Genomic DNA, 13,993 nt, shown 5'->3' with positions numbered 1-13,993 from the left:
GGCTCTAGAGGGTTTGCCTGCCCCAAGGGAGTAATGGAAACACAACAACATGGGCAGAGGGTATGATGTTCCCTTTCAGCATGTTCAGGGTGATCAAAACTTATAGATGTTGACTAGGGAAATTGGTCTTAATAAAAGTGGTTTGAAAACCATTGCTGAGGCCCCTACTTCTACTTTGAAGTAATAGAGAAGAGGATCTTCATATATTGCCATCTAATAGGAATGTTAAAAATCTAGAATATTCAGGGGATGACTGAGTTTTAGTTAATGTTTTTCTCATTAAGGTGAATTAGAAAAGAAAAAATACCCAAGAAATACTATCCTCTATTTTGGTATCATAATTAGAATAGAATATGACTGATTCACCTTCTCTGGGTTTACTTCTTATCTTACATACAATAAAATTTGCTAAATCCAGAGAGACTTGTAACCCCCACTGCAATCAAGATATGGAACACAGGTTCACTGTCCACAACATCCCCTCCTGTCATGCCTTTGTCAACAAATCACCTCAACTCCCAGCCCTGGCAACCACTGACCCGTTCTAAATCTTTTGACAACTACATTGTAGAACAGGGCTCAGGACTGCTTTATAATTTTCTGGTACAATAACATTAATAAAAGCAGTCTATTTCGTGTTCCCAACAGAAAAATCCAAAACGCCCCAAACAATTAAAATTTTTAAGTGCCGACAGGAGGTTCCAAAAGTTTCACATTTTGGAGTAACTTGGAATCTGGATTTTTCAATTTGTAAAGTCTACACAAGTATTCCAAAAAAGAAAAAAAAAAACCCTCTGAAATCCTTCTGGTTCCAAGCATTTTGAATACATAATTTCACCTGTAATAGTTAATACATATGTGCATTTCCAATGTGACAGGCATTATTTGAAGTACTTTATAAATGAAGAAACTTCAACTTTTTGAAATTATAGAAGGAAAAGGAAAAATGATTTGCCCAGGATCATATACTGGCCACACCATGACTCAATTCCAAGCATGTCTTGCTCCTAGATCTATTTTCTTAACTTCTATCTGATTTCACATCCAAAGAAGACACAGAAAGTAAGAAAAAGTGGAAACAATATCTACCAATTTCAGGAAGCTCAGTTTAGACCTACGATTGTCCTATTCTTTTGAAAAAATGCACATGTGAGAGTTTGATTAACTATACCAATAAAGCAATAATTGAATGGATATAAGATAACATGAAGTCATGATCCTGGAACACCTTCCTTCTGACCTTTGTGGAATGCAATAGAGATACAGCCTAGACCCCTTATATTCTCTGTCAAACTTGTCCAGGTTTCTAAAGCAAAACTAGAAACATCCTCTGATCAAATTCTGAAATGCTCTTTTGATGCCCTGAGCACCAACCTTCTCTGAAATTCACCAAAAATGGAACAGGATCTTTAATCTTCACCTTGTGTGTCTTTCAGGTTGGAGTCTCCAACCCGTTCTCTGGTGATGGAGGCCCCAAAAGGAGTCGAAATAAATGCAGAAGCCGGCAATATGGAAGCCACCTGCAGAACAGAGCTGAGGCTGGAGTCCAAAGATGGAGAGGTAAGGGCTAGGAAGAACAGAAGCCCAAAGACAGACATGTCCGAGAGGCCGGCCTATCCCAGAGCTGGGTTGCACCAAGATTGATCCTGCACTGCTTCAACCAAAGGAGTCAATCAGAAAGTTTTGTTTTATGACACAAAAAGTTGAATAACATGATTACAAGCCAAAACCATAGTACTTAAAAGTTATGATTCATTATTTGTGAAGTGCTACCATAATGGAGTGTGTTGCAAGTACACAACTATATGGCCAATTTGGAATGCTATTTCCAAATTCTCTCTTGTTGCCTTAAAATAATATTTATTTAGCCAACAGAGTCAAGCTGAATGTCTCACCCATCTGGCTAAAGATGAACTTAATTTACATGCATGTATTTTATGTTGTATGTTTCTATTTTCATTGGGAACAGAGAGTCAGCTCTAACAACTATTCTAAACCACAACAAGCAAAAAATTAATAGGGTAAAACCAGGTAACCAGAGAATGAAGGATTACAGATATCCATTCTCTTATCCCATCACAATCCAGTTGGATGAATAAAAACACTTCTTGTGTTTTTGCAAACAATTCAAGCTTCATTGCCTCTACAACATTCCCTCCCCCCCAGTATGATTTGACTACAAACTTTTAAAAATACTTTCAAAGTATTCACTTATGAGTGAGGCTTTTAATTTAAGAATAAAAATAAGAAGGAGAAAACCTGAGATTTTTTTAGCATCTTTTTCTTTCTTTGATGGTGGTGGGGATTGAACCCAGGGCCTTGTGCGTAGAAGGCAAGCACTCTACCAACTGACCTATATCCCCAGCCCAGAATTTTTTTTTTTTAAAGGTAAAACTATTCTCCCTGTTGTATCCACTCACAGGGAGTCTCCACCTGCTTCCCTAATCCACCCCATGGATATAACACCCTCCCTTTGATTGGTTTGGCATTTACTATTTTATTTTAAAATGGAGAGAACATTCAATTATCACAGCTGCCTCTTCAAATAGCCACAAACTGCAAACAGCACACATAAAAATAGTGAGTGACTATCTCACATATCTCAGAATTTGAGCTCTGGAGGATTAAGTTATAGTCACATTTCTATTGGTAGTCTCACCACTGCTAATTTTTTTATAATAATGTATATAAGTATATTCTATAGAATACCAGCAACATAAATTGTTCAAAAAGGAAAATGGAAAGTTCACTCATCATTTAAAACTTGGAAAATGCTGTTCATTCCCCTCCTCTTGAAGGTTCATCTTATACAGGGACATATGTAGAATCTGAGAAGCCTGCAGGTAATGAAAACTGTTACATATACCACTATTCACACTCTACACTTTATATTTTTTGCAAAACTGCTAATGTTGGTCGGTGTAGCATTATCTTGCTAAGATGTATGTTTCTGGGAGAGGAGCAATTTCACCTGTCTTGAGCATCTCAGATCCCCAGTGCCAAGACACTGTAGGTGCTCGTGAGGTTTAAATGAAGCTGAACATTCATCTGCTCGCTCTTTCTGCAAGTCCAGAGTAAAGATGGCAGCCTCTGACTGACTCTTTCCTTTCTATTCACTCTCTTCAGATTAGGTTAGATGCTGCGAAAATCAAACTACCTAGACTGCCTCATGGATCCTACACGCCCACAGGAACGAGGCAGAAGGTCTTCGAGATCTGCGTCTGCGCCAACGGGAGATTATTCCTGTCCCAGGCGGGAACTGGTTCCACTTGTCAGATAAACACAAGTGTCTGCCTTTGAAAAACTATCCACAGTGGACCTTGTCGGCAGCATAAAGGCCTTTTTTTTGGCTTTAGACACTGGCTGCCAGCTATTTTTACTAGAACACAGAAAGCCTATCAAAGACCTTGTGTGCGTGTGCGTGTGTGTACGCGTGTGCATGGGTGAGTGTATGTGTACACGTGAGAGTGTTTGCCTGTGTGAGTGGATATAAATATATATAAATAAATATAAATAAATATATATATATCCTCTGTATAAAATGAGGTTTCAGTACAAAAGGAACCATGGGTGACCCTGTGATATCCACTGTCATTTTCCATCCCATCCCCACCACCTACATGTCAGAAATCAAAACACTCATTCAGGCCCAACATCCCCGAGACCATTCAAAGTCACATAGTGGATTAAACACTTGAATATGCATCAACATGTTCAAGTGACAGCATGTCTTCTTTTTTTACATCATTATAGGCAGCGATGACGGGAATCGCCAAGTCACACTCAAATGCTAAGATCCTTGTATGAAGCCCACACACCTTGGGCTGGGGGGGCGGTATGGCTCAGTGGTAAAGTGAGAATTTAGCAAGTGCAAGGTCCTGGGTTCGATTCCCAGCACCAGCTCCCCACCAACACCAAAAAAAAAAAAAAAGTAGATGTTTGGTTTCCCTTTCTTAGCTTTAGTAAGTCTATAAGGCTGGCCCAGGGCCCCCCTTCAAATCAGAGATGGGTCGATGCCATGGAAGTCATCAAAGGAACTCAAAATGCCTGTCCTACCCCTGCAGCCAAGTGTGTTGGGATTTTTGTCATTGCATGAATGAGGAGCATGAGTTTTAACAAATTTTGAACTGCTCACCCAACTTCAGCTTATCTTAATTCCTTTAAACTCACATATTCCTCCCATAGTCAAAATTAGAGTTGTAAATCAGCACAAATTAGGATAACAGCTGCTCCTCAGTCAGCTGGTAGCAACTCAGTGGCCTGACAGGCAAAGAATAAATGGGTGATATGTCTCTGTTTAAAGGAAAAAAATGGCTCCAAAGCTGTTATAGTCTCACTTCTTCCTCCAATAGAATCTGATCCAAAATGATGAGGTCAATCAAAATCCCAAAGAGTGGAGCCCTACCCCAAGAAAAATCATTTTAAGATGGAAATATAAGAGTAGCATAGGGAACCCAATTGCCATTCATGCATTTTGGGGTATCAGGGAGGTAATTTAGACACATTTTGTATTTTTAAAGGCATTTACCCACTCTCTAGTTTTGATCTTATTTTTTTTTCAGTACTGGGATATGTATATTCCTAAATCATTATTATGTTTTCTCTAGAAATCACAGGTTTAAAGCACTATAATGCTGCCAAAATTGCTCACTGAAAGTTAACGTAAACTGAGTCATGTGTCTTTATCAGAATCATTGTGTGCCGTGGGACACAGCAGCACCCACTGCCCCGTAAATGGAAGCATCTCTAATTCCCGCCATCAGCTACCTCTCATTTTTCCACCTTCATCACCATGCTCCAGGGTCACCCTGGCCAGCTCTTGTGCTGGGACAGGGGATTACACCATCTCTGTTCAAAGAGGGGGAAATGTGCCTATGCCTTAAGTCAATGCACTCAGCAAGGAGAAGCACATCCTATTTATCTTGTTACCTGTAGTTTATTTTGGGTGATTGGAGAGGAATGGTTTAGTTATGACTGGGCATCAACAGCTGGTAGACACACCAAATGGTTAACAGATGTGGACTCTACGGAGCCCAGAGTGGAGATGTAACTGGCTTAGACTGTCCTGGATGCCATTTGACAAGCAACGGCCCCGCAATTCTAAAATGAAGCCGTATGTATTGGCCTGAATGTTTTTTTTTTTTTCCTTCTTCAATAAGGTTCTAATTTTTCTTCCTTCTCAAGCAGAGGAAGGTTTGTCATGAAAGATAAAGAGTTTTGATATTTTTGAGGTGTCACTCAAGCATCAGGCTGAGGTTGGAACACATGGGTTGTCAAAGCAAACTGTGTGTTGCTTGGTTTCTTGGAGGGTGGGATGGCCAAGCAACTCAGCTGGTTTCTCCCAGGCTCGCTCCTCTCGTTCTTGCTTGGATGTCACGCAGAAGAATTGGGTTGGTCGATCTTAGGGAAAGTCCATAGGATTGCTGAGTTGGTAGTACTAAGGTCTAAAAAAAGAATACCATAAAAGACATCGGGATACTCTGGATTGGGATTACCAATATCCTGTTGGGTCACCCTGCCAGAATCTGCATGTATCACACCCAGGGCTTTTCCCAGCCAGGAAAAATCTCTAGTTGGCTATTCAGATCACCTACCGAATAGCATTCAGATAAACCATATAGCTCACAATAGATTGTGGCTAAATACCTTAGGACAGGTTTGTACTTGAAGCAGACAGACAAACCATCTCTGCATTTTGCCATCTCACATACATCATCTATTGATGATGAGGAAACAAGAGTTCCCTGAACCTCTTTCCTCTGATTTTGTTTTAATCGTGACAAATGTCTGAGATGAGCACCTTGGGAGGTCTATGCCAATTAAGAAGAAGAAACACTGGTATAGTCCTCTTGCAAAATTTAATTCTAAAGGTAATCAGATCACAAGTTGAATAAAAAATAATAGTAATCACGATTATAAATGAAGCACCTTTGCGGGACGCGGGATTGAAAGTCTGCCTTTCATTTACATTAAGTGACCACAATGTATAAGTTAATAAGCAGAAACTCCAGTGTGGATGAAATTATGCATTTTATTTCAGACTTTAGAAATTGGTAAAATATACTCAAAGATCTTCAATGTACTTTTTCCCCCCGTCTCAATGCCCTCTAAACGGAATCTCTTTCCATGGTCATAAGAGAAAGTTTTATTTGAATTCTGGGGAAAAAATAGATTTTACATTAAAATCTGCTAATCCCTAATTTTAAAAAACAAGATTCTTTCTAATCTTTGTATAAAATACCTGCTAGACAATCACACTTTGGGGTATAGTAAACACCTGGCAATATAATAAAGAGTTCAAACAATTCTTCAATATACTGGAAGTTCTAATATGATACTATTCTCCATATTTTTTATAAATGAAAAAATCTCCAAATATGTTTAACATTTAGTTCTATTTGATCTCTGCTTGATAAGTCATGAAATTTCCATCTTGGGAAAAACTTCAGTGTGATGGAGGTTTTTGAAAGCCTTATGGTGGCACCTGCCAAGGTGGAAACTTGACATGTGACTTTGTGATTGTTTTGTTGCCCAAGAGATAAACCTTATAAACTTGAATTGGCTTCCAACTTCTTTTAAGTCATATTCCCTTTGGATAATTTTCACTGTACATCCAGCAGCCATAGACCAAAGATTGCTTGAGGTTTGACCCTAAAGCAAGGGTCAGCAAACTCTAACCTGGAGACCAAATCTGATTCATTACCAGTTTTTGTAAATAAAGATTTATTGGAACACAGCCATGTGCTTTAATTTGCATGTTGTTTGTGACTGATATCACTCTGTGACACCAGGGTTGTCAGAACTCATGTGGCCCGCTAAACATAATGATGGCTATTTGGATCTTCATGGAGAAAGTTTGCTGACCCCTGACCTAGAGGCCATTTGTGGTATATGTTGGACATAGCAGGAGAGAAAGCAGATCCCCTAGTAGCAAGGGTAAGCCTGCATTTCTGTGTGAGCATGGGAATATAAATACTTGGCAAACTAATTTAGGAAGGAAGAGCTTCCTTAAAACTACATGAAGAAATGATTCATCTGTTGGAGAAACATAAGATCAGAGGATTTGGGGGGTCAGGGAGAACAGAATGAGGGGCAGCTTAGTGGAACAGGAAAGTTGTGATAGATCCTCTGAATCTTTTCGGAGGATTCTTAATAAATGGATCAGCATCATTGTGTGACAAGAGGTGAAGCAGGGATGGGTTGAAATGGACAATCTCTTTCCTGAAAACTCTTTCTGGAACTATCTAATCTCACACAGAAGTTCCCACCTCACCTGCCCATTCTCCAGAAAGATGACCACACCAAGGTCCTTCATAGACTTTTTTTTTTTTTTTTACTTCATTGTCTTTTTTTGGTCTCCATTACCTTGGTTATCCATATCTCCAGGGTACTTCATGGTCCTCTGGCCACGGCATGCCTCAAGAAATGGTCAGAAGGAAGGATAATTGGAAGTATCAGAAGAAGCAGGATTTTAATTTGTGTAGGAAGAAAAATACAGGAAAATTATTTTTATGAAGCCATTGGTGAGAGGAACCAGAGTAATGCCAGTTTGCTTTTGTTTCCAAGGATCTCGGTATTTTGTTCCTTGGTGCCAAGTGCAAAGAAAAAAAAAACAAAACATGTTTTGGATTCTACTACTCTGCTTCTGTGTGGGAAAGCAGGTTCCTACCAGAAATTCGTCTCTCCAATCAACACCCCTTTTGCTAATTGAGGGCTTTATACTCAATATTATTTTTTAAAAAAACATGAGTTATGAATGACCCTCTGTAAGTATGAGTATTCACGTTGGGGAGGAAGGATCTTTTTAGTGAAAATGATCATTATTTACTAGTTCCTAATCTCTATCTGATAAGAGGCACCTCAACCTTCCATGTAGATACAGTTGATAGAAGATTACAGGGCAGCAGAATAGAACGTGTTGCTTTTATTTTAGGCAAAAGGTAGCGATGTTTGAGTGCAAAGAGTAAACAGATACAATTCAGCACCTGACCCTTTTTTTTAATAAGGATCTATGAAAGCTGAAAATTTTTCATTTAAGGAAGTCTCAAACAACATCAGTTCGCCCTCACCCCTACCCCAGGAAATGTCAGGTACAAAGAGGATAAAGTAGCAATTCCTTGAATGACACATTTGCATGGTGCACCAGTAACCAGTGGGGAAAAAGTTAGAATGAAAGAAACAACCTTAGAAAACAGGCCTTTTATCTCCAAGATAAAATGTCCCTCTTGTGGTCTTTCATCACTTTCTCCTTGGTAGAAAGTTCCCCCAGTTCCCACATTATTTCCATTAAAATAGTCAAAGCTACTGCATTGGGATGTCAAATGCATCCCTTTCTTTGTGCTAATCGGAATTTAAAATTATACAGTTGCCTCTGAATTTCTCATTCACAAAGCCAAACCACTGATAAGAGAGAGAGCGGTGGGAAGCCGGCTGCTCCCATCAGCATAGCACACCACGCATCAGCTCTTTCGCAAGCACTGTGATTTCTATGGTCCTCAAAAGCTTTCTTTATAATCGAGTCCTTGAAATTTCTTCAGGCAGGTCTGAATGGCAAAGGGAAAATAATTACTTGTGGGAGGTCCTTTTGAGTATTGTTAGAGCACAAGTGTAAAAGAAAACACCCCTTTTGGTGCACCCTATGCTCAAACACATGACTTGGGCTTTCCCCCACTCTCCTTTTGTAGATACTGATGGAGTAGGAAATTAGTATCTTCCTTTGGGAGAAAAAAGCAAGATTGTCATGAGCCCCCATGCACTAGAAAGTGTGATACGTAACACAGTGTTAAAGATGCCTTCAGAGCATAGGTCAGCAGTCTCCCTCACACCAACAGTGATGCTAACTACAGTTCCTTTACTTTAGCACAGCAACTGGTAATATTGGTACCTCTTTTGTGGTTTGAAATTGGAAGAAAACAAAGGAAGAATTGCTATAAGTAAGAAGTAGTTTTGAGTCCAAATCTACTTATCATGGTAAGAAGGCAGAGTAGTGTTCCAAACACCTCGTTCAGGATGTAGACATCCTGGATAGAAAGTGAGTTGATTCTGCCTCATCACTGAACATCCTATAGCTGAGATCAGCTAAGTAAAATATGATTCTTCTCTCACTGGGAGAAGGGAGAAGAAAACATCTGTTTGATCTAAAATCTACCCTGCATACTGAGAATTTTCTAGCAGGCACCAGTCCAGTGTCTTCGCAGCCTACATCTACATTGGGGATTTTTAGCAAAATCAGAGATAACTCAGATTTCATAAAGTGAGAAACTCTAAACTGGTCTGTTAGTTTACATGGGAGGGCTACAGCAACAGATTGTCCGAGAGCAGGAAGGTGACATTTGTCAATGAGAGAGATGTCTCTTTAGTTTCCATATCCATCTAATTCACAGGATGCTTAAGTCTTAAGGGTCATGGATTCTTTTAAGAATAGGAGCACAGCTATGAAACTTCTCTGCAAAAAGAATCATATCCACAAAAAAAAATTGCATAAAAGGAGGTTTCCTTTGATCCAAAGCCTACCCTAAGACACGGAAAGAGTTTGATTATTTTCTCTTATAATTGCTTAATGAATATTCACTGAATATGTACTACGTGCTAGGCACTAGGCTAAGTGTTTCACATGTATTCACTTATTTCATCCTCAAAACAATCCTTTGAAATGGGTTTCATTACAGTTTCAATGTATAAATGCAGGTATGAAGCCATGGAAAGGTTAAGAAACTTGTCCAAAGCCACTAGTTAGGAAATGACAGAGCTGGAATGTAGATCTAACTTTTGACCACCATACTAAAAAGTCACCAACATGACGAACTATGTTTCAAGCTGTTAGGAAGTATCAGCTACTAGATTTTAGAGTAGATCTTCTTAAACAAATGAGACTGCAAAACTCTTATCTCCCTGCTTTCTGTAGCCTCTCATGATGATAACAATCAATACTAAATTATAGACCCATGGGGTGAAGACCTGCCTGGATAATAGAATCTAGAACCAAAAAAAAAAAAAAAAATGTGTTTGCTCTGGATGTATTGCTTATTAAGCCAGGCACCTTATCCTTTCAGATTGTCAGCCTCATGATTAGGACATTTTAGTAGTAATCTATGGGTATAAACAAAGCAGCACTCCTGCACACATACCTTTTGTTCTCTCTTATTTTAGGTGAGGTCTTTGAACCATTTGGTTGTCCTTCTTCTCCACCTTTGTTTTTGGCAAAAGTAAAGGAAACAATCAAACAGAATGGCACTCAGGAGAGTGTTACTGTCCCTGTTCCTACAGTAAAACAAGACTACCGATACAGGGTTTGGTTAGCATTGGCCACTCAATAGGGTTGGAGCTGAGCGGGTCATGTTGGATCTGCCAGGGCTTGAGCGCCTCACCTCCTCAGCAGTCATGAATGGGCTATATTCTTCCTCGTGTGCAGAATTCTTTTCACCAAAGCTTTCAGGCCACAATTCCCTATTCGTCCAAGTTGGAAATGAGATCCATTTGCCAATTTTCTTTTATTATTTAAAAAAAAAAAAAAAAAACAGCACTCTTAACCAGAGTAGGTCATACACTGGCGTCCTAGATTCAGCAATGAGGCTGGTGGCCTTCCAACCAGGAAAGGAGAAAATGCGTGCACCTGAAGTTCATTAGAACTGAATAGCTTTGCAGCACTTTTATCTTCTGAGCGAAGACATTGGGCTTTGAACTGCTAGAGTTAAAAGACAAAGTCCTTTTGAAGAATTAACTCAGCCAAGGACCATTCGAATAGGTTATGCACCAGTATGCCTTTATCAAGGTCCTACTGTCACCTGGCACCCCAGCACCCCCGCCCCCGAGCTGAGAGGGCCACAGCCACAGGGCTGGTGATCCATCCTGCTGGTATGTGCTTTCTATACTGCACATATCTGATATACTGGGGAGGCTGCAGATCCACTCACTATACCCAAATACACTCAGCCCCTGAGACAGTGTTTACCTGACTCAACCTCCCCATAAAAACCTTAAAACAAGATGAGCTAAAAAGGTTTAAGTCCCTATTTCAGAGTCAGTCTACCAGGGATTTCCTTTCTATTGGTGTAGATGTTCAAATGGCAAGCCAGGAATGGATGACTGTAAGGGTCTCATGGAACCCACCTGACCAGGGCTAGAAATCTGGCTTCCTGAAAGAGGGGAGATTCTAGCAAAGTGAAGGGAACTGTGTGCACACTTGAATGTGGGTGACACAAAATTAAGATAATTGTTATCCAGTGTTTTATGGATTGAGGTTGAAGTTTTCCATATGTAACCCACTTTTCCTGGTCAAGACTTTTCCTTTTGGAGTCCATGAAGGAGCAGAGGCACCTCTTAAGGAGGTCATATTTGAGAAAGAAAAGGCAGAGGCCCTCCATCATGATATGGCTAGTCGTACTTCGGGAGAAGCCAGATTCTGGTGCTTTTAATAGGAAAAAAATAAATAAAAGAGGTCATAGAAGTCCCATTGGCTTGGGAATTCTGAATTTTTTAAAAAAGGAGACCCATTCCCATGAAGCAATGGAGGCCAGCCTCTGTGTTATTTTTTGGTTTGGTTTTGTTTTTGCTCTGGGTTTGGTTGTGATGTAAGAAGAGCTTTTTAGTTTTGTTTTGAATAACATCAATCCTTGCACACTCTATGCAAAAATTTTGTAAGCATTGCAATAATGCTATGAATTACAAGGAACTATTTTAACTTTATTACGCTTTCTGTATAAAAATTTGTATTTAATATTATTTCAATTTCAGTCTTGTAAAATATATTAATAAAAATAATGATTGTTAAGAAGGAAAGCACCCTTGTCCACTTCTTCAGGGAACTCCAATCTCTCAGCTAATAAACCAGTCACTCTTATGTACTGTGCTTCAGAAATAAACTTTCAGATCAACTTCTCTTCTACATCTCTTAGATGGGTGGCCTAAAATGTTGGGCTAAGCTATTTTGGCTTTCAAGAAGAGAGCCACACAGGTAGAAGCCATCCAGCCTTTTAAAAGAAAGATAATTATAAGGTAATACATAACCTGGAATTTGGAGTCCCCAGGATTTGAAGCAGGTCAGTTAATATAGATTATTCTTTTAATGACTTATATGGTTTCCTCTGTTTGTGGCTTACAACTCCTCTCTCTAAGTCTGAGGAAACCAGTCTGAATGGTCCCTTTTGGGTACAACCTTTTCAACTAACATTCCTGGTCACCTGTGGATAAACCATGTTCATCCCTGGCCCAGTTAGTTTTCATCCAAAGAAAATCCCAGTACTGCTCCCCTAAATGGAGCCTTGGGTGAGACCGTGTATATGATGGACAGCACCATGGCATAACCACATTGCCCTACCCACCAGAACCAATCCTTCACTGAGCGCATCTCATTATTCCTAGCCTACCACAGTGACAAGTTGCGGTGACACTGTTTATTCCACCTGCCAAGAACACCCTCCCATCTAGCACTACCCCACCTCAGAATATCATCATTCTCCTTTCCATTCATGTACATCTTTTCTCTGTGGTCCTTTTCATTCTCCCTCAAGTCTCTAATAATTTATTTTGCAATTACTACATTGTACTATGATTTGCCTCCTTATCTATCTGAGAACCTAGAATACTTAACAATCATTTCTAAAGTTTATGCAGAATTGATCACATATCTAAACTGATCTTCACAATAATGTTATAAGGTACACAGGTAATTTTCTCATCTAGAAAACCCAAGACAGATTTTACATAGTCAATGCATGAAAGAACCAATGTCTACTCCCAGTTATATTTTCATCAAAGGCCACATCTTGTTAAATTTAACTCCTGAGTCCAAGCAACACTGAGGGAACATTACAGAATCTTCAAGGTAAAAGGCTGTATTAAAAACATGATCCCCAGGCAAGGTGAAACTTATGTATAAAGATGCAATCATTTTGTTACCTGGCTTCACTTTAGGGAAAATTTACTCACTCCCCGCAAAAAAAGCAAAATCAGAGAAAGTGGAATCTTATCTTAGCTTAAAAAGATAAAGGTTAATGTGGTGTGAGAGGAAGACCCTTAGTACAAGTCAAACAACTAGACATCATTTTTGATTAAAAAATTAGGAAGCAGACGGAAATGCCAGGGAGCTAAAAAGAGCTCTATTCCTTTTCATACAAGGGAATTTTTAAAAGTAGCAGTTAGGTGTAAATCAGCAACTTTTAGGTTTCTTCTGATCTTAACTCCTTCAAAAAAGATGAAAGGTTCTATGGCACAGTTAATGATGCAGCCCACATTATCCTCGGATACAGGGGAAGGGAAAGGACATCAGAGTACCAGAGAATAAACCAACAGTTAAAAACTTGTGAGCAACATGTATGAATTGGCATCTCCAATTAAGTGCAATAACAAGTTGATTTTAGTTTGTGAACACCAGGTTTTAATTCCTCTCAATAATACTGAACACTTGCAGCTGAGAATCAACTTACAGCCCCCAGTGAAGAGCCTCATTGAACTGACAAACAGATGAGCTTTTGAAACTCCCTAGCACAAACAGATATACCTAAAGACAACTTGTGATACTTCAAGAGAACTCCTTCTGGAATTTAAAATGGGCACACAAAATGTGAAATAAAATCTTCCAGATTATAGCTTGTGTAGATAGGATAGTAGGTATTTGGGGTCAGCAAAGTTAAGGATAATAGATATTAAGTCAGAAGCAGTAATCAGTTTTAATCTACTAGGAGACCAAGTCAATAGTTGTATTTTAAAATGTTGGGCAAAAATTAACCAAGCAATTTGAATTAAGAAGTCAGTGTTTTAGTACATGTGCTGCCAAAGTTAGCATAAGAAATCAGTATTTTGAAGTAGAAATTTAAGGTAAAAAAAAAAATTGGAGCAATTCAGTTTAATAACATACAATGAATTATGCCTTAATTTATGGATTATACACAAACCACTATGCTGAACAAGCCGTATCAAAAAACAAAAATCAAAAATATGAAAATTAAATATAATTGGAGGCAAAGTTTTTTACCACTCCATTCTTATAATTTTA

The 13,993-nt window shown here is 39.0% G+C and overlaps 1 protein-coding gene across 2 annotated transcripts in view; it reads left to right on the top strand.

The window, feature by feature from the left end:
- The window catches only part of Sgcd (sarcoglycan delta), a 386,812-nt gene extending 375,041 nt beyond the window's left edge, over positions 1–11,771 (top strand). For both annotated transcript variants that reach the window (XM_027938748.2, XM_071612029.1), the window contains exons 7-8: positions 1,437–1,560; positions 3,127–11,771. In XM_027938748.2, coding sequence (XP_027794549.1) covers positions 1,437–1,560; positions 3,127–3,300 — 298 coding nt within the window. In that variant the 3' untranslated portion in view covers positions 3,301–11,771. The remainder of the gene's footprint in view (positions 1–1,436; positions 1,561–3,126) is intronic.
- The last annotated feature ends 2,222 nt before the right edge of the window (positions 11,772–13,993 follow it).

The sequence above is a fragment of the Marmota flaviventris genome, chromosome 5 (assembly GCF_047511675.1).
Source record: "Marmota flaviventris isolate mMarFla1 chromosome 5, mMarFla1.hap1, whole genome shotgun sequence".
NCBI classification, from domain to species: Eukaryota; Metazoa; Chordata; class Mammalia; order Rodentia; family Sciuridae; genus Marmota; species Marmota flaviventris.
This window is presented reverse-complemented; position numbering and strand designations above follow the sequence as displayed.